General features: G+C 27.9%; 4 protein-coding genes across 12 annotated transcripts; 3 read left to right on the plus strand and 1 right to left on the minus strand.

Annotated features, from left to right (window-relative positions):
• The first annotated feature begins 1,081 nt into the window (after positions 1-1,081).
• Positions 1,082-6,846, plus strand: LOC126865651 (PHD finger protein 14). Of its 4 annotated transcripts, none has more exons than XM_050618433.1 (14): positions 1,082-1,393; positions 2,313-2,474; positions 2,565-2,807; positions 2,911-3,122; positions 3,202-3,356; positions 3,460-3,734; positions 3,805-4,260; positions 4,322-4,610; positions 4,703-4,940; positions 5,128-5,312; positions 5,376-5,514; positions 5,618-5,910; positions 5,991-6,099; positions 6,711-6,846. In XM_050618433.1, the coding sequence occupies exons 1-14, from the start codon at positions 1,351-1,353 to the stop codon at positions 6,729-6,731; spliced, it is 2,820 nt and encodes a 939-aa protein (XP_050474390.1). In that variant the 5' UTR covers positions 1,082-1,350; the 3' UTR covers positions 6,732-6,846. The 4 variants fall into 4 exon arrangements, with proteins under 4 accessions (XP_050474390.1, XP_050474391.1, XP_050474393.1 ...); XM_050618434.1 differs by lacking the exon at positions 6,711-6,846 and adding an exon at positions 6,386-6,693 and having other exon boundaries at positions 1,083-1,393; XM_050618436.1 differs by lacking the exon at positions 1,082-1,393 and adding an exon at positions 1,849-2,210 and having other exon boundaries at positions 2,567-2,807.
• On the minus strand, positions 5,567-9,439 carry LOC126865654 (methionyl-tRNA formyltransferase, mitochondrial). 3 transcript variants are annotated; one of them, XM_050618442.1, is made up of 8 exons: positions 9,077-9,439; positions 8,761-8,958; positions 8,557-8,679; positions 8,267-8,445; positions 7,575-7,769; positions 7,375-7,464; positions 5,855-6,094; positions 5,567-5,774 (listed from the first exon to the last, which is right to left on the minus strand). In XM_050618442.1, the coding sequence occupies exons 1-7, from the start codon at positions 9,301-9,303 to the stop codon at positions 6,066-6,068; spliced, it is 1,041 nt and encodes a 346-aa protein (XP_050474399.1). In that variant the 5' UTR covers positions 9,304-9,439; the 3' UTR covers positions 5,567-5,774; positions 5,855-6,065. The 3 variants fall into 3 exon arrangements, with proteins under 3 accessions (XP_050474399.1, XP_050474398.1, XP_050474397.1); XM_050618441.1 differs by lacking the exons at positions 5,567-5,774; positions 5,855-6,094 and having other exon boundaries at positions 7,238-7,464; positions 7,575-7,739; XM_050618440.1 differs by lacking the exons at positions 5,567-5,774; positions 5,855-6,094 and having other exon boundaries at positions 7,238-7,464.
• LOC126865649 (DNA repair protein RAD50) lies at positions 8,910-15,653 on the plus strand. 3 transcript variants are annotated; one of them, XM_050618430.1, is made up of 17 exons: positions 8,910-9,057; positions 10,136-10,285; positions 10,449-10,890; positions 11,006-11,160; positions 11,236-11,434; positions 11,516-11,739; positions 11,809-12,174; positions 12,248-12,368; positions 12,453-12,831; positions 12,911-13,116; positions 13,181-13,518; positions 13,610-14,029; positions 14,204-14,329; positions 14,414-14,689; positions 14,770-14,903; positions 15,104-15,235; positions 15,310-15,653. In XM_050618430.1, exons 2-17 carry the CDS (start codon positions 10,181-10,183, stop codon positions 15,572-15,574), a joined length of 3,888 nt encoding a protein of 1,295 aa, XP_050474387.1. In that variant the 5' UTR covers positions 8,910-9,057; positions 10,136-10,180; the 3' UTR covers positions 15,575-15,653. The 3 variants fall into 3 exon arrangements, with proteins under 3 accessions (XP_050474387.1, XP_050474384.1, XP_050474386.1); XM_050618427.1 differs by lacking the exon at positions 8,910-9,057 and adding an exon at positions 9,551-9,949; XM_050618429.1 differs by lacking the exon at positions 8,910-9,057 and adding an exon at positions 9,551-9,949 and having other exon boundaries at positions 15,104-15,225; positions 15,310-15,474.
• Positions 15,654-15,800: 147 nt separating this feature from the next.
• LOC126865661 (ras-related protein Rab-7a) lies at positions 15,801-21,140 on the plus strand. 2 transcript variants are annotated; one of them, XM_050618450.1, is made up of 5 exons: positions 15,801-15,960; positions 16,897-17,082; positions 17,158-17,376; positions 18,443-18,580; positions 18,661-21,140. In XM_050618450.1, exons 2-5 carry the CDS (start codon positions 16,903-16,905, stop codon positions 18,745-18,747), a joined length of 624 nt encoding a protein of 207 aa, XP_050474407.1. In that variant the 5' UTR covers positions 15,801-15,960; positions 16,897-16,902; the 3' UTR covers positions 18,748-21,140. The 2 variants fall into 2 exon arrangements, with proteins under 2 accessions (XP_050474407.1, XP_050474408.1); XM_050618451.1 differs by lacking the exon at positions 15,801-15,960 and adding an exon at positions 16,322-16,514.
• Position 21,141: the final 1 nt, after the last annotated feature.

Raw genomic sequence — 21,141 nt, forward strand, 5'->3', positions numbered from 1 at the left:
GCGCAAAAAAGTAATTTCTCTAGTATTGTATATATATTGTAAAGTAAAATTTATTGAAATGTCTACATACAGGACTTGTTTATTAAAATATTAAAGAGTTCGACATATATATATTGTATATATATAAATTTTTATAATATTTCTCTATATATTAAAAGAAAATGATGTACCTTCGTTGCTTTTTCCCAACAACGACAATCAAATTTAAAATTATAATTTGGGAAAAGTTCATATTCCACGTGTATTTCGGCTAATATTTGACCTACATATATAACATTCTTCGACGATTCTGTAATTTCAGATGTATCCTTACTTATTTCCTTTTCTTTACGTTGACGTATTATTTTCTTTTTAACCTTATCTTTAATTACATTTTTATCATTTTCAATATTTGAATTGGGTTTAGTAGAAATTGAGAATCCAAATGTTAGTATAAGATGCATTACAATTTGGTATTAATTATTTTATTACTATCATTCATTAATACGCTGTACTCTTTAGTTTATTTTAATTTAAGCTTCTCTCAGTATCAATATTCCTCTTTAAATGTCAGATTTCGGTGAGTTCTATGTATAATATGCACTTGTAAATTCCTCTTATTATATTAAATATTTCTTATTATTGATATAATTATATTTGTCCATATTGTTTTAATTATTATATAGTTTAAACTAAAGGTCTATAATAAAAAGATAGTTATAACATTTAGTAGATTTAAACTGTGATGAATTAAATTTATAAAAGATTTTTATGAGATATTTGAAGGTATAGAGACATACAAAATATGTGAAAATATATAAACTATTTAAAGTAAAGTGTATTTAATAAGTAAAACAAATCTCTATTTGGGATCGATTTCTTTAATTATTATAGTAAAAATATGATTATGCATATATTGTAAACATTTGCATTTTATATATAATCAGTTGAAAGAATTTGGAATAAAATAAAAAAAAAAATTTTATCTATAAGATTAACATCTAATTATTGAATATATCCAACAATGATCATTATAAATAAATAATTACTTAAATAGATTAATTGTAGTTCCCGCTGAAGGATTTCGGGATTCAATATGGCGATTGGATTCTGATTCGGGTAGAAACATAGCGTCGGAAGGATAACATTATCGAAGGAAGTTTCTTTATAATTTTGTACAGTAGTTAAATAATTCACTAAGAGACTTCAAAATATAAATATGAAATAGCATGTACACTATTATGATATATAATTATCATGTATATCATAAACTTTTAATTTTTATATGTTAATAGTAATATATTTAAAGATTATTAAATTTTATATATGTATATACATATAACTAAAAAGTGAAGAAAACTTGTGCCAAGAATGTCTCAGGAGGACGATGTAGGATTTTTATATAAAACAATGAGTAAGTTGAGGAAACAATTTGTTAAAATATTTAATATTATAAACAAACATAAATAATCGTTTTTTATAACACATATTATTGAAATTTTTGTTCCAATTTTTTTTTTTAAGTTTCTAAATAATTTTAACTGTAATCTTTTCTTTCTTCTTCCTATTTCACAATATTAATTTAGAATCTAAACAAAATCAATTAAAGATATAATGCTATACAAAACATGTTTACATTTTAATTCTATGTATGCATTCTGTTTAAACATACATGCTTAATTGAAATAAATATAAAAATCTAGTTTAATTAATAAGTAAATTAAATTTGAAATAATAAATTGCACAATTTTATTAATTTTACAATATAAATATATTATAAGCTTACGTTAACACACATTTTTCTCTCTAAAATATTATGATATTTCCTTTTTTAATTTTTTATTTAAAAAATAATTAATGCTTTAATAACAGCTTATTTAAAACGATGAACAAAAATAAAAGAATACATAAAATAGTTATCGTAATCGTAATACACGAAACCGGCGTCGTATATTACGCATACGTCAGTATTTTACATTGACGATTTGATGAATTCGATGCATAGTGGAAAACATTTAAAAACTATATAGCGGTATATGAATGTGTCAGAATCTTTAAAAGAAATATTAAGTTTGTGTGAAAAAAAGTATGAAATTTTACCATTGAAATTAAACAAAAGTGTTGCTTTAAGAGTAATATGACTAGCATTTGTACGTATTTACCGTGAATTAAGTACATAACCTAAAATTAATTTTTTATACCTTTTTGGGAGTGCATATCCCTCGGATTAAGTATGTTGTTGATAGAAAAATGTTTATTGTTGTATTTTATTCCTTTTGATGAAACATTTAACAAATAAGTAACAAATTATTATATAAAATAATTCTTTTTAGTTGAAAGGGATCCAAAAAAGAGGAGGGTTAAGCCTGTAGGATCAGCACAATCTTTACTTGATTTTGATTTAGGTGAAAGCTCTGATGATAGTGATTTCAGAATTGAGGATCACTGTGAAGAATCTGATGACGATTCCGTGGATTCTAATGATATTGGAAAAGGTAAAATATACTGATGATGATCTTTAAACATAATATTATGAACATTTGTTTTGAAATTAACTAATATAAATTTGTTTACATTTATGAAAGAGGAAGAAGATGTATCGGAGCAATCTGATGACTCTTTGGAAGATCCATTACTGAAAAAAAAAGAAAATCCTAACTTGACTGTTGGAGATGTAATTGAACAAGCTAGACAACAAGCATTAAAAGGAGGTTCACTTGAAGATAAATTAAATAAAATGTTAATTTGTTGTGGTTGCTTAGGAGACAGAAGTGATGATGTTAATGAAATTGTTGAATGTGATGGATGTGGTGTTAGTGTGCATGAAGGTAAAAATTTTTAACATTTTAATTTGTAATTTAAATTTTATTTATAATCATAAATATTGATAAGTAGCTGGTAAAAATAATGTTTAAATTAAATTTATTTAAGGATGTTATGGTGTATCTGATGTAGAAAGCTTTTCAAGTACTGATTCTTTATGTCAGTCAGCACCATGGTTTTGTGAAGCTTGTAGTGCAGGAATTGAAGATCCATCCTGTGAACTTTGTCCTAATAAAGGTGGAATTTTTAAAGAGACTGATGTAGGTAAATGGGTACATTTAGTATGTGCACTTTATGTACCTGGTGTTGCTTTTGGGGAGGTACACAAACCTTTAATTTTTGTTAAATATGGGCTAAGATTATTTCTAGGTATACATATACATATATATGTTTATTTAGGTTGATCGCTTATCAAGTGTAACACTGTTTGAAATGGCTTATAGTAAATGGGGAGCAAAACAATGTTCTTTATGTGAAGATGCACGTTTTGCCCGTACTGGTGTGTGCATAGAATGTGATGCAGGGATGTGTCATACATATTTTCATGTCACTTGGTAAGAATCAGTTGTAAATACAATTAAACTATTCAATATAAATAAAAACACAGTACAACAAGTTTGGAATCAACATAAAAGACATATTGTTATGTTTTTGTAGTGCGCAAAGAGAAGGACTGTTATCTGAAGCCCATAGTGAAGAAGTTGATCAAGCTGACCCATTTTATGCACATTGTAAACTTCATTCTGATAAAACACTTGTTCGTAGACGTAGACGCAATTGGTTGGCGTTACAACTACGAGCGCAATATCGACAACAATTATTAAAACAACCTAATCATTTAGATACTGAAGAACAGCGTAGAATACAAAGAAAATTAGCAAAACATAGACATAAATACTTGGCTCATAAAGCCTCTAGGCCACCACCATGGGGTATGTTAATTAACTACATACGTTAATTAAGCATAAAATATTACATAAAATACTTATGTATTATTTCCAGTGCCAACACAAAAAATGCCTCGATTATTAACTACTTCAGCTTCGGCTTGCCGGCAGCTAGCAAGAAAAGCTGAACTTATGGGTGTTGATACTGCTGCATTGGAAGCTCAAGAAGCACAACTTGTAGCTTTGGTTGATGTTAGGAAGAAGTGGCATATTCCACCTGCTTTTAGTGTAGAATTCATTGGTTATTATTTAGATCGCAATTTGCGAGTCACATCTATGAAAAGGCGACTACAAGAACTCCTTGATATTAATTCTCAATTGCTTAACGAACAACAAAGATTAGATAGAAGATATGACGAAGTAATGAAAGATAATGAAGAACAGATCCGAATAAATGTAACAATAAAAGAAAAGATAGAAATGTATCACCAAGTGCTTCAGAGTAGTGGTTATGTGAAACCTCTTCCACAAATAACTGATTTAGCAAAACCAAGAATAGCGCCAACTTTAGGTAAGTTAGATCTTAAATATACTGTACAAAAAGAAACAGATATATCATGATTTTTAAATAGGTACAGGTTTAGGTGTACCTACTGCAGCGGCTTTGAAAATGGGTGTTGGTTTTCCTTTACCTGTTGGTAAAGGAACAGAAGGAGTACGCGAAGGTAGAGTGTTAAGCAGTCAAGCACAAGATCAAAATCATAAGGGCGAACTGACATTAAGGCATCAATGTGGAATATGCAGGAGATCTACAAATCAACATCTACTTGCAAAGTGTGACACATGTCATCTTCATTACCATTTATCATGTCTTAGTCCACCTTTATCACGTATGCCGAAAAAAACGAAACTTATGGGATGGTATGTATATTATGTCTATATAAATAATGATGTATTCTATTTATTAATTATTTACTATATAAATACAATGTATACAATATTTTCCAATGTAGGCAATGTTCTGAATGTGACAAAGAATCTTCTGGGTCAGAAGTTGAACGTGTTGATACCTCAGCCCCACGTAAATTAAGGCATTGTAAAGATGATTTGAATTTAACATCAACACCAACACCACTACAAGAAGTACAATTACCTACAACGCCAACAACGCCTAGTACATCCAAAAATTCTTCCGACAATCTTAATAGTATAACGAATGCAACCACGCCTGATACACCTACAACACCAAAAGTAAATACATATTGTTAAATGTTCTTTCGAAAAAATTTGTTTTCTTATATTATATATATAAAGAATATATATATTATATTAGGTTGGCAATTAAGTGATTGCGAATTTTGTCAATACCACCTAATGACAAAATCCGCAATCACTTAGTTGCCAAACCAATATATATATTCTGTTGTCTAACATATAGGTAACTATAAAACCAGTCGGACCACAACCTCCGTCTTCAACTCCCATTCCATCAAGTGAGCCAATATATAATCAACAACCTATTAATAATGTGACAATAACAAGAGAAGGTTCGCCTGAATATATGGTAGCTTCAGCAGATGGTACAGAATCTGTTTCACAGAGAAGCGCAAAAAAAAGAAGAAGGTATGTAAAATATGTATATCTTCATATAAATATGAACCATAACATTTTTTCAAATTTTATTAGGGAGAAACATAAAAGATATACGCCTGATCCAATTACGGGTATAAAGCAAAGGAAACGCAAACATAAGAGAAAAAGTCTTGATGTGGAAAATCCTGAAGGACAAAGTCAACCAGAAATTCATAGAAGAATTACAATAAAGGTATTCATTTTGTAGCTATTCATAAACTTTAGTGCTGTAATATGTGTATGTGCATATATATATGTATGTATGTATATCACCTCATAATTATTTTATTAAATAGATAAAACCAATTCCAAGACCAGAAGGAGATGTAGCATCAGAATCAAGTCCACAAATGTTTGTTGCCACATCTACTAGTACTGAAATTACATCACCACCGCCATTACCTAAACTACCACCACCTCCACCTGTTCCACCTTTACCTTCAAATACTGTTCCTGTAACAGCAAATGTATCTACTAATAATACAAATAGTAGAACATCTACAGGAAATGGAAAAAGAGGAAAAGATACAGACCTTTTAACACATTGCAATGTCTGTGATATGTCTGGTACCAGTCAAAATCTCGTCATGTTAGTTTACATAAATACATCAAATATTTATTTCTTAAATATATGCTGGACATATGAATTCATCATTTTTCGTACCTCAGGTGTGATGAATGTAAAAAATGCTACCACTTCACCTGTCTTGATCCACCAGTTAAAAAATCACCCAAAAGAAGAGGCTATTCGTGGCATTGTGCGGACTGCGATCCTAGTGTAAGTTAATCAAGTTTTGTTGTTTACATTTATTGCAACATTAACCCAAAATATACTGTTAAGGTACTTTTTATTTAGTCAACACAAGAAAAAATAAACCAAAGATCGATTTATAGATAGTGAATCATAATTCATAGAATATCTAGATACTACTAGTATGTGACAAAATATGAAGTACTTTAATATAAAATTTATGTGAATTATGAATTCTCTCAATAATTTTAAAATAAATAGAACAAACAGTCTTATTAATAACTAGTTGCTAACATTAACTAATTATTTTCAGTAAAAGCTGTGCCATCTTTATTTATTGAATAATCAAATACAACGTTCCATTTACGAAATATCGAATGGCAATTAGTTATTAATACGAAAAAAAAAACTTAAAATCTCACTTTTGTAAGAAAATGGGAACAATTCTTCATAAAAGATGGATAATACACCTACACTTCGTATAATTTCGAAGCAGCCAAAGCAACAAATTAGGCTAAAACTTATTTATGGATACTTTTATCTTTGATCTAAAATTGTCACTAGGAATATATCTTGAAGCTAATTTAATTCAATAAAAGAAAGAATCTGTAATAGTAAAAATATTTCTTTCATTTCAGGCCTCTGAATCTGAGACTTAATATCAACAATTTTATGTCTGCAGCTATAATTCTACGTTCAAACAAATTAAGACATTGAATATTGTTTTTTGTAAAAATACAGAATATAGATAAAATTTTCCTCTAATCATAAAAATCTCTTGAAAATACATACTGCAAATTTCACTGTTAAATATACATTAAAATTTCTGCATATATTTAGTGAAGTTTTTAGTATTTATTTTCAATGGGTTATTCTGCCTAATTTTAAATTTTTATTTCTAAATATGCATATATGTGTATATATATTTTTGTTTCTACATATGTACATATATACGTGTGTGTGTGTGTGTACTTAATATTCATCAAGAATCCTACATATACATATATTTTCGAAGGTAAGAAACAGTTAAAAAATCATACAATTTTAGAACCTCTTTTGATACTTATGATAAGATTTAGTAATTATTAATATAAGTTCTACAAAACATATTAAGACAAATTTGATTTTCAATTATATATATGTATAATATTTTTTTATATTACAAACAAATTACATTACATTTACATTAAAAATAAATTAACATTAATTTCGAAAGTTACATTGAAGTAAATAATATTTTCGTCCTATTTCTTCCAGATATATAACCATTACAAAAATTAAGAGCACTCATAGTACGTTTACCTTGTACAGTTACTTGCTTTGCAGAAACATAAGTGTTTTCTTTACATTTTATAATCAATGCATTATTCTTTTTACTATATATCACGGTTCCTATAAACACAAAATATTGATAAATATATATATTCACTAATAATCTAATATTTTAAATACTTTATTTAATATTCTAATATCAAAAAGTATACATAAAATTACAAATTTACCTGGTTCTGCTCCTTCGAGGTTTGTTACTATTGATTCTGATTCAATTTTTTGAACGTCAAATAACTTTATTTTTGCGTTTTGAAATGAAGTAGTTAAAGGGTATAAACCCACAAGCGCACGATGTAAGTTATAAACATTTGTTGCAGACATTTTATTCCAATTAACTAAAGATATTTCTGACGTTATTTTTGGTGCTGAAAATTATATTGATCTATACTTTATAATGCATGCATCATTATAATCCGATAATTTATCCATGATAAAATATACAAGATGATTTATGTGAAGCTGTTAAAAACTATTTTCTTTGGTACCAACATTACAGATATATTTGCTTTCCTTTGTGTGTAACATTTAATAAAATGGCTCTCAATGTAGAATATGCTTACATTTGCTAAATTTAAATTCTTTGTGGCTGGTAACTTTTGTAACTTTTCAACTGTGTAAAAAGTAATGAAAAAATAAATAAAAAAGAATATTTCAATCAAATATTATTAAATCCAACAATAGCTAGCTATATATGATAAAATATTAATGTCATCCTATTTGAAAAAAATGAGAGCTTTGAAAAGAAAGAGAGAAAAAATTAGTCCTCTGTTCCATTTTAATTAAAAAGAAAAATAAGCCAGAACTTGCAATAATTTTTAAGAAAACAGCTTGTAATACTTTATGACTCATTTTGTATATTTACCATATGTTACGTTTTCTTCATCTTGAGGTCTTGCAGATTTTAATAATTCTAATAAATTTTCAAACGTTTCTTCTAAAAGATTTGCACCAAGTTTTGCTAATTTTGTATATAATTCTGGCAGAGTTTCATGTTCATTAATATCTATTGCCTTTTGCAATATTATTTCTCCTATATCAAATCTAAAATAATATTTAATTCAAATAATATTAAATATGTTAGAATATTCTCTTTTTTATACTTGTACAATACAACTTTCTAAATGTATAAAAATAAATAACAGTGAATTTTACTTTTTTGGCATTATTTTCATTATTGTGACACCAGTTTTTGAATCTCCATTTATTAACGCGTAAATTATTGGAGCTGCTCCTCTCCATCTTGGTAATAAACTACTATGTACATTCAACATGCCTCTATAAAAGAACAATAAATATATGTCAATACGTGAAACACTGATACATAAATAAATTGAAAATTCCAAGAAGATAACTTACAGTGGAAATGCATTTATGATCTTGGATGGTATTAATTGACCAAATGAAACAACTATTCCTATATGAAACTCTGATTTATTAATTTCAACTGGCCATTTATTTACAATAATTTTATTTTCTTTTGCATATTTTGTGACAGAATTTTCCCTTTTTTGATTGACAGTAACAATTTCTAGTCGTTCCAATTCCTTAGATCTACTATACACAAAGATATGTGTATTAAATTTTCAAATTTATAAATATAAATATAAGGTATTTATAAATATAAGGTATAAATGAAAGGCTTATAATATAAAGGTAACGGTGTTATTCTTACTATTTGCTATATAAGACTTTCAAACTTTCGACAGCAAATTCATCTGTGCCAAAAAATAATACTTTCCATGCACCACTTTGCTGTTTTTCATGTGATTGACTATAACAAGTATAATGTTTATTATATATTTTTGAATTAAAAGTTAGAAGAAATATTTTAGTTACTTCTTTTAATGAATATAAAAATGGTGCTGTGTTATACACTGCACGGTTGAAAATTAAATACATGGTTATGTTTTCACAATTTATTGGACACCTTTTTAATCACGGAAACATATATATGCTAATCCAAATGTGTTACTGTATTTCAAATAAGATAAAATAATATAATATATACACATATGATATATTCTAATTTAATATTTAATAATTTAATTTAATTAATTTAATAATTAAATTATAGCATCAAAATTGTAACATTTTTCTTTGTATCTTTAAAATTGAACTTTCTCGTCTTAACTATATTTTACTCTATGTTACGAGTGCTATGTTAGTTTAATACGCGCGAATTCGAAGTCGCACGATCTTTTCAATTCATTGTTCACTGGGTAAGAGTAAATTGACGTGCAGTTCGATCTATTGTTTCCGTTTACTGTATTACATTATTCCGTAATAAACAAGCTAAATTCGTATATTCTGAACAATGTCACGAATAAGAAGACTTTCTATTCGTGGTATTCGTAATTTTGGCGATCTGAATGATGAAGCTAAGATTCGATTTTCTCGTCCTTTGACACTTATTCTTGGTCCAAATGGTACTGGAAAAACGACAATTATCGAAGCTCTAAAATTTGCTACTTGCGGTGAATTTCCACCTGGTTCAGATCGAGGAAAATTCTTTATTCATGATCCAACTCTATCGGCGGCACCATCGGTATAATATAATATCCATTACATATTACATTATGCATAACTATTTTCATATATTTAATTAGTATAAGTTAAAAGTTTTAAAAATAAACCTAGGTTGTTAAGTTTACAGATATTCTCTTAAAATAATTCTTTTTAAACTTTCTCTTTTTACGCTTTCTCTGTGTAATTAATTTATTTTTTTGCATAGATCCGAGGTGTTGTAAAAGCTGAAATAATTGATGCAGCAGGTAATATGTACATAATATGTAGAACGATAGAGTCAACAAAAGGAAATGTGTCAGTGAAATTTAAAACTCTCGATAATGCTTTAAGCAGAATAATGAAAGGTCAAAATAAGGTATGTTCTTTGTAAATATAAATTATATTAATAGAATCAGTAATATACATTAGATACATATTATATAGATTATATTATATATAGAGTATATATTATTTGTATTGAGTATATATTATAAATTATAGGTGTTTTTAATGATGTTTATGATCTTTTGTTTATATAGCCAGTATCAATATCTAATAAATGTGCTAATGTTGATGCAGAACTTACATTAGCAATGGGAGTTTCAAAACCCATTTTGGATTATGTGATCTTTTGTCACCAAGAAGACCTTAATTGGCCTTTCCAAGATGGTAAAAAATTAAAAGAAAAATTTGATGAGATTTTTGATAGTGCTAGATTTAATAAAGCTCTTGAAAACATTATGAAATATATCAAAGATATGAATCAAAAGATGCATATATTGAAAGAGCAAAAACAAAATTGCCAACTTATTGTTAATGAAGTAGTAGATAAAGAAGCAAAGTTTGAAGATAATAAAAAACGATTGGAAGATTCCAAAGCCAAAATTGAGGAATTTGATAAAGAATTAGAACCTGTGCAGCAGAAAATTAAAAAATTTGAAAAATTAGATGCTGATTACAAAAATCTGCAAAACGAAGAAAGTAATGTTTTGATAAATATTAATAACAATTTATTTCATAATTAATTTTTTTATATATAAATATAGTTATAGTTATAATTTATAATTTTTGTTTTTATATATATGGTTTCTTTTAGAAAGAAAAAAAGCAGAATATGACATGTTCAAACAACAACTGAATAGATTAGAAGAAGATTTACAATATGTGTTTGAAGGGACTAAAGAAGAATTATTAAAGCAGATAGAATCGCATGATGAAGAATTAATAAGACAAACTGACAAAATAGAAGAGGTATTATTAATATCTATTATTAAACAAAAAAGATGTGGTGAATGTTGATTGAACTTTTCTTTGTAAAATATTTAGCTTGAAAAAAGATTAAAAAATATTGCTGGAAAAGAGTCTAGCATATCAAGTGATTTATCTAATGAAAGAGTATCCAATGGTTCTTTAAGACAACAAATTAAAGATCAAGAAAGGAAGGTTAATCTTCGCAATGCAATATTAAATGAAATATTATCTTCTTGGAATCTTGATAACATTGATGCAAATGTATCAGAATTAGGTTTGAATCTAAAAAGATATTAAAAAACAATTTTATGTTTGAACTGACATATATGATCATGTAAAATTAAAAATTTTTTAGAAATAATGGCCCTCACTAGCCGGCTGACTGAAAAGATGGAAGAACTACGGCATTGCGTAGAACAGAAAAGATTGAAAAGAGAAGAAGAAGAAAATGCATTACACAGAGCAATTGATTCTTTACGTAGCAAACATTCAAAAGTAGAATCAGAAAAAAATCTTAAAGAAAGTGAAGTAACACAAACAAAAGAAGAAATTAATAAAATAAAATTGGATATTGTGCAGGTTGTATATTTTTTTCTTCAAAATATTGTCATTTTTATTTTAAATTTGCTTAAGATTTTTTATTTCTAGCTTGGCGCAGCAGCAAGTAAACTAAGTTCCATTGAGTTAAGAATACAAGAAGTACAGAAAAAAGTTCAGGAATTAAATGAAGCAATGGATGTGAATGTTATAAAAAAAGAAGTTGCTAACAAAATTAAGATTCGGAATGAAATGGAAACACTTTTAAATACGGTTGATGAAGAAATAACTTTATTATCGAAACAGAGTATGCAGCAAGCTGAATTAGATTTACATAAATCTACATTGCATTCTAAAGAAAAAGAAATAGAAGAATTAAAGAACAAACGTGAAAAAGAAATAATGACTTTGTTTGATATTAAAGAACTATCCCAAACTAAATTAAAAACTAATCTAGATGTGGTTCAAAAACAATTGGTATTTAAAGATAGTCATTAAATTTACAACCAGAAAGTTTGTGAATTTAGTTGCATAATTCTATTAATTCTAGGCGAATGAAGTGGAATCTATTAACCAAGAAATTCAGGCAGAAGAACGTCGAATAACTACATTAGAAACAACAATATCACATATTGAACATGAGCTTCAAAATAAAAAAAGAGAAATAAATTGTGAGCTTAAAATTAAATAACTAAAAATTATATTTATATACCAATCTTTAAACTTATCATTGACAATACATCTTTCTATTTTAGCGGATAAAGAAAAAGTTTCATCAGTTTGTCACTACAAAAGTTTTGATGAGACTTTATTATTACAATCGAAAAAAGTAAAAGATCTTCAAGACAAAAGGGGAATGTATGCTCATCAAAGTGTAGCTTATAAAGAGTATATGAAACAATTAAGAGAAACAAATCCTTCTTGTCCTCTATGCCATAGAGATTTTGACGAACGTGAAAATGTTGTAACTTTATTAAAAGAAATGGAAAGTGAAATGGAAAATCATCCAAATCGCTTGAAGGAATGTGAAAGAGAATTGAAAACACAACAGGAAAAATATGATAAAATGTTGCAATTAAAACCGGTCGTTGAAAAAATAATACAATTAGAAGAGAGTGAATTAGAAAAATTAATGTAAATTTTTTATTGTTTATGTATTTATCTTACTATTTTGTTATAAAATTTATAACGCTACATACAAACAATATTTTAGGAATAGTTTAGAAAAATCAAAAAATAAGTTGAGTATATCTCGAACAACTGTAATGGAATTAGAAACGAAAAAATCTTGTCCTAAAAAAAAATTAGCAATATGCAAAGATATCGTAGGTGATATTATGTTATGGGATACATACATTGATGACATTTTCAAACTGAAACAAACAATTGATAACTTACAGATTCGTATGACTGCTGCAGGTATATTAGAAAAAATTAATTTTTTATCACATTTATAAAGAAATTTATTTATTTATTTCTATAGGCATTAAGACCAAACGTAGCCTTGAGGAAGCTCAAAGTCAAAGAGAAGAGTTGAAAATGTCTTTAAAAAATATTCGCGATAATATTGAAGAATTACAATCTAAAATAAATATGCATAATGAAAAATTAAGTAATGCTCGACAAGAACAAAATACATTACAGGAGGAGCAATTAAGGATCCAATCAGATATACAAAAAGTAAAAGAATTGAAGGAAAAACTGGAAACCTTGTACTCAAAAGAAATTTCTCTTTGGAAATCAATTAATATGTTGAAGAAACAAGTAACTATAGCAGAAACCGAATTAAATTCAGAGCTTGAGAAATTAGAAGAAAAGAGGGTATATTTTTAAATTACTTTTTGTATAAGAATATTAGTGCACTTTCATTAAATTTATAATATAAAAAATGTGCAATATATTTCTATTTTAGAAAGATAATTCGGCGAAACTGGAATGTGATAGAAAATTGGTAACAGATGCAGTTAGACGTTTATCTGAATTACAAAGAATACAGGATGAGGTTGATATTTCCATATACAGTAATGTTCCCGAATCTTTAGAAAGCTCTGAAAAGAAAATAAAAGATTATGAAAAGTTGCTTAATGAACTGCTTTGTGAAAAAAGTGATATAGAAACAACGATTAATAAATTAAAGGAAAATGTTACTCGTCAGGAAGTTCGAAAAAGGGAGTTGTCAGATAATCTTGCACTGCTACAAGTTCAGGAAACAATCAAAAATTTACAACAACAATATTTAAGAATAAAGGAGAAATTAAATGCTATAAATCATTCTCAAGTACTTAACGATTGGAAGAATGTACAAAGTAGAGAACAAACTATACTCCGTCAGGTAAAGCATTTTATAATTGAAATTTTACATGATCACATATATACTATTTCTTCATACTTCGTATAATTTATGTATTTACCTTTTTTATACTTTAATTGTTTACGAATGCTCTGAAAAATCATTTATTTGCAATATATTTTTATAAATTTATATATTTTTCTAAATTATTTTTAGCAAAATATAATTAAGGGAAATCAAGAAGAATTGGAAAGAACACTGCAGCAATATACGCAAGAACTAAAAAAGGATATATATAGACAAGCTCGTAAAAATTATAAAAGCAAATGCATCGAATTAACGGTAATATACAATACAGAACTTTCAGCTCTTATATTTTATTCGATATTAATAACGTAAATCTTAAATAATTTTTCTTTGTTCTAGGTTATAGAAGAAGCTATATTAAACTTAAAAGCATATAGCAAAGCATTGGATGTGGCTATGATACAATATCATGAAGAGCGTATGGCCACAGTTAATAGAATCATTAAACAGATGTGGAAACTTGTATATACTGGAAAAGATACAACATCAATAGAAATTCATACAGACGCAACCGAAGGGATAGGTAGCACAAGAAGAACATATAATTACAAATTAGTTCAAATGAAACATGGTCATGAAATAGATATGAAAGGTCGTTGTAGTGCTGGTCAAAAAGTAATTTTTAATTTACAGTAATGAAGATAGTAAAATAATGTATTTTATTATTTGTGTACGATCCCACATTTAATTAACAGGTTCTAGCGTCGATAATTATAAGACTCGCTTTAGCAGAAACATTTTGTAAAGATTGCGGGATTCTTGCATTGGATGAACCAACAACAAATTTGGATCAAGAAAATGCTGATAGTCTAGCAGAAGCATTGGCTACGTATGTTGTAATGAATACTTATTAAAATTATTTTTAATGTATAATTATAATATATAATTTATAATTATATAATATATAATATTATATTATATTATATTATATATTATATATTATATGATATAATATATAATATATACAATAATATAATGTATAATTTAATGTATAATTCGAAACTTTAATGTATTATTTTCATGTTAAAGGGTTGTCAAATTGCGATCACAACATCAGAAAAATTTTCAGTTAATTGTAATTAGTCACGATGAGAAATTTTTATTCAAATTAGCTGAATTAAACAGTAATAAAGGATTTTATCAACTTTACCGTAAGCAAACGTATGTCTATAACAAATACGTATATGTACACATACTATATTTTGCTTGTTCAATTGTAATTTATATATTTTTAGCGGTTACACAGCAATTAGACATTGTCTAGTGAACAGTCAAGATTGTATTGAGTCAGATCCTGTAAAACAAGAATCTGATGAAGAGGAATCGTCTAATGAAGAAAGTGAAGAACGTTTCATCTTACAAGATAAATTACATGAAACAACTTCGCAAAGAAAAGCGCCTAACGAGCAAACACATAAGAAAAGAAGACATATTTCGGATGATGATGCTGATCCTTCTACTGAAAGCGCAACATCAAAAAAAAGATATATATTTCAATAAATTGCTCTTGTATAACTTAAATAAAATATAAATTACTATTTGCATAACTAAAATATAGAATTAAAGATTATTTTTTTTATAAATAGAATTTCTCTTATTATGTATATTACGATTTTGAAGAAATAGTCTATCCATACTTAAATTTCTGTTCTTTGTATAGTGTCATATCGTTTTTCAAATATTACCGCATTTTTAATCAAACGTAAGTAAATGTATCGAGTATTGAATCGATTTTAACAATCGAGTTTTGATTGTACTCGGTCGATAAAAGAGACGAAGAACAGGTGACGACATCGTTGTCATACTCGTGATTTCATAACACGCCATTTTCTTTGTGTGAAGCTGACCGAGAGAAATTTCACTTACTGTTTTCTAACTAATTCGAGGTAACGTAATTTATAATTGATATTTTAGTATATTGTTGATTGTCATTCGCATTTATCAATGAACGTCATGTACATTTTTTAGGGCACTTGTTTAATCTTTGATGCTAAATCTCAATTGTCGAAATCGCGTGTTGACAGGTTTTCAAGCATCGCAGTTAAACGGATTCTATTTTGTGTCTGTCTAATTACGTATATTTTCATTTTATCATATTTACTTTTATATTGAAGCGGTGTTTTGAACTTTTATCATAATATAATTCAAACATTGTAGACATTAACCGCCAAAAACAACGTATTTGGAACGTCTCCGAGCAATGATTTTTTTCAAGTAATGTACATACGTCATTGCAAGGGGAGTACTTTTCCCATTCACGTTCAATGATTCACTAAAAAAAAGTCATCTACCCGTGACATTCGGACCAGTGTTTTGCGTTCGCATCGTTTTATAGTGCAATTTCACGTTCGTAGACTGTTGCATGCTAATAGGATATTTATTTAAGATCAAGAAATAACTGTCTAACAAAATATTCAGTTTATAATTCTAATTGTAAAAGGTATTGTAAGATTTTTTTACATATCAGTTTCAAGTAATTAAGCTTCATACTTATTCATGTTAAAAGAGGATTAAGTATATTTTCATCTAGCTGATAATTAATTCAAATTCCAATTTCATTATTTGTATTTCATTCTTATCTAAGTTGTTCGTACATATGACACATGTATGTTTGATTACGAATGTTTTGACTCTGATTCATAACTAATATATTTTAATATTATCTTCGTAGAATATTTCTCAAATAAAACACTGATGATATGATTTAGCTTTAATTTATCATATTTTTAAGTGGCATTCTAAATATCATTAATAAAATTTATGTCTTCTAATTAAATTTACTAACAAAACTCATAGTAAACATGATTTTTTTTTGTTTTTAGTTCACAATGGCTTCTCATAAGAAACTACTGCTTAAGGTCATTATCCTTGGAGATTCAGGAGTTGGTAAAACTTCTCTTATGAATCAGTATGTAAGCAAGAAATTTAGCAATCAATATAAAGCTACTATAGGTGCAGATTTTCTTACCAAAGAAGTAATGGTAGACGATAGGATAGTTACTATGCAGGTAAATATATGTTAAATAAAATAATATTCATACAATACTATACCTTCTTTTATCTCATCTTTTATTTTTAAATAGATTTGGGATACAGCTGGTCAAGAAAGGTTTCAATCTTTAGGTGTTGCTTTCTACAGGGGTGCTGATTGTTGTGTACTCGTATTTGATGTTTCAGCACCTAGTAGCTTTAAATCTTTAGACTCCTGGAGAGATGAATTCTTGATTCAAGCTTCTCCTCGTGATCCAGATAATTTTCCATTTGTAGTACTTGGAAATAAAGTTGATTTAGAATCCAAAGTGGTAAGAGCATTTTAAATACATTTTAGATTATTTAGAGAACAAAGACATTTTCAATTTTAGTCAGCCTTCGATCTCTTTACATTTGCATTATATTTTACGAATCTAAATATACAGCTTCCACGAAAATTCGTACACAAGTGTATATCCGATGCTGTACAAAATGTTTCTGGAAATTTTCCAAAACCTAATCCAAACCTAAACTTAACTCATTAATGATAATCGTTTTTAATATCGATAGAACAAAATGATTAATGGCTTACAGCCTCGCATATGCAGTTATGCACGAGGCTTTCGTCCGAAAGATCCATGAAATACCCAAGCTCGCCCAACCTCCATTTATGTAAACTATAAACTAGAAATAAGAAGTAGGTTCAGGTTATCCTTTGTTTTATTTACTGATGCATATGCTACCACAATTATAGGCAGAATTCATTGTAATGGTACCCACAGTGTTTTGCAAATATCTTAAAAGCTAAGGCAATCTGATGGTTATATGTATAGGAAATAATTGTAAAAGATGTTGATTTTTACAACATATTTAACCCCCTGGCCTACACGCTATCTGCCGATCGCGCGAGCCATAGTAAGCAAGAAGTTCGGTCGCGCGCCGTGCCATTTATCTGTTTAGCCGTGTGCCCGAACTGGCGCAAAATGTATACTTCTTATGACATATATTTAGGGGCTACAAAAGGAATTGTGAACTAATAAACAACGTTTGAGGACAAATAGTGTTTTTAAGACGTTTAGGGCGTAATCATGATCAATTGATCAGTTAACAAAAACAATTTATTATTTCAAAGTGGATAATAAATCACTAACAATTTGTAAATTACGACGAGTCAGACTCGCGGGTTCCATTTATGGCACATATTCTTTACCACGAGTCTGACTCGTGATTTTCGCTTATGACTCAAATTCCTTACCACGAGTTAAAAATCATCAAAGTCGAAAACGCGTCCGCTTTCTAAATAATTAGCTTGTCATTCTTTTTATTTAAAGATCTATATTTATTTTGATTGTTTTAAGTTTCAAATAATTTGTAGCCTTATTAATAAATACATTTCAGATTCATGGTAAGAAAGCACAGCAGTGGTGTCAATCTAAAAACAATATTCCATATTTTGAAACTAGTGCTAAAGAAGCCATCAATGTTGAACAAGCCTTCCAAACGATAGCGAAGAATGCTTTAGCTCAAGAAAGTGAGGTACATCATACTCTTTTTTTGTATTTATCTGTTTATAATTAGCAAATATTAAAATATAACAAATAACGCTATTATTTTAGGTGGAATTATATAATGAATTCCCAGACCAAATTAAATTGACCAATGACCAAAGAAACAATGGCAAGGGTGATTCTTGTGCTTGCTAGGTCTTGGAGTGGTGAAAATTTTGGACAAGCACATAGATGCACAGGTCAGATCGTACATTCGCGTACCTGCGCATTTTAGGAAATACTACATCGAGCTTGACGTGTTTTGGAAGTCTTAAGCATGCACCTTGGTTTCTTTTACTTAGATTTCATCCAAAATATTTTTAAAGCATATTTACAACTTTGAAAAATTGTTTTCATTGGAATTATGTGAAGTATTGAAAAAAATAAAGATATATGTATATATGTATAAGGAAATTTATAAGCAATGCATTTTAAACAATAAAATTAGACAAATTTTGTACCAAGGAGCATCCATTTGGCTTCGTTACATGAAAGACTATGTTGTATTTTATATCGTGTGTTTGTGTTGATACTTGGCTCGTCCAGCAATACGTTCAACACATTATTTCCGAAAATTGTAATGCTCTCTTATTAGGTATGGCGAACAGTATGAGCTGCCCTTTTTAATTGCATCTTTACAGCTCATTGTCGATGTCCTTCATTGTGGGGTAACACTACAATGTTTTTGAATCACATAGATATAACTTATGTTGGGAGGAAAATTCACGGGTCGGGAACACACTTAGCATAACAATTAGATCATCACAAGTTTGCTCATAATTCATTAAGTACAATCGCATTTATTGAGGAGCTCTAGAAAAATTTTTGTGGGTATATTCGTTTGATCATTTCTCAAATCTAACTTCCTGTCAAATTAAATAGAAATTTATGTATTTTTTAACATCATTGATACATATAGTGTAAATAATTTGATGCAGTGGGATTTTTATTGAAACTTTGCGATTATTTAACTACCTCTGAATTTTTCTAGCAATGCAAACCTTGCTAATTGTTATGTCACTCGAGATATTGCAGTTTTCCAAGAACATTACATACATTGTTCGCATAAATTTAAATAACTGTGAATTTGTTTAATAACATCACAATGTATGTGTGATGGTATTGCACGATCATCTCAATCTCAAAAGGCTAGTGCGTTTTCGAGGAAAAATTCCCTTTTTAAAAACAACTCAATAATTGGATAATTTGTTATTTGGTACACTCAATATGCCCACAATACTTGCATATTAGTATTTTCGTGTATCTTTAAATTCCTCCCTAAAGTGAGAGTCCTGAGCCGCGCTGCAGTGATTTTTAAACGTTTTAATTCTATGGAAACTATTCAGATGTAATCATAAATTTTATCAAATATTGTTTAAAAAGACATTTTTATATTAAACATATCATGCAGTGTATAGTAGATATTTGATGAATTATTTTTAAAAGTTATAAATTTTTGCTTTTATTTTTCTTACATTCAATGTTATTGCATGCATTATATTTTCAAGATTATTTAGTTTGTCCAAAAGAATTCATTAATAGTCAAAGGGTAACTTTATTGTCATGTGTGAATAATTTTTTTTTAGAATCAAACTTTTTCAATGAAAAGACATTTGTTGTACAGCAACTATATTCTGTTGAATTAATACGTTTATATAAAAAAAAAGAAAAGAAGAATTTATAAAAGTGATATTATTATTTGATATAATTGTGCAAAAATTATGCGACGCGGTGCCGACGATCACTTTCATATTTAAAAAAAAATATAATTTTAGATGTAAGTCACCATCCTGAGAAATTTAGAGCAGAAGATTGCGTGAGCTGAATTGATACATACATATAAGATTTCTTATGAGAAGGTTTAGCACGTGTAATATATGCGTACTTCTATGATAATAGTCTTGCACGTTGAAACGTGCGTAATCATACATGTATGCATATACACGTAATATATATGTATATAAATGATGATGGTCATGACGATTACAATTATAATTATTAATATAATTTTATCGAAATATGTTAATGATAGTTATTAAAAATATTATCATTATTGCTGCTGCTGCTGCTATAAAACTACTATTGCTACTCTTAGTTTTAAGTGAACTAAAAAAAAAAAAGAAGAAATACATTTATTGCAACAAAATCATGAGCTGGTCGAATTAATTCGCTGATATATCTGTGCCACGGATAATCATCGTGTGACCTGAAACAAAATATAAGACTATCATTATCCCTATTATGACTCGATGTCTATGTTGTTATTATGGAGATGAATGTCTGTTGAGATAGATAGTAAATCTAGCAAACCCTGTACGAAATAGCGTATAAGATTAAAATATAATTCAACATAACATTAATTTAATAATTGAAAGATAATGGCAAGAAATGGCTGTTTTCAAGTAAAAGAATAGCCTATAACACAGTGTAGTTTTATTCGAAAGTTTTAACATGTTATGTTTCAACCGATGTAAATTAAATATTTACCCCTTGTACGATTGTAAAAAAGTATTCGTTTTTATATAATGCAATTTTATCTTTCCTTTGAAC

This window comes from Bombus huntii, chromosome 5 (genome assembly GCF_024542735.1).
Source record: "Bombus huntii isolate Logan2020A chromosome 5, iyBomHunt1.1, whole genome shotgun sequence".
Classification (NCBI taxonomy): Eukaryota; Metazoa; Arthropoda; class Insecta; order Hymenoptera; family Apidae; genus Bombus; species Bombus huntii.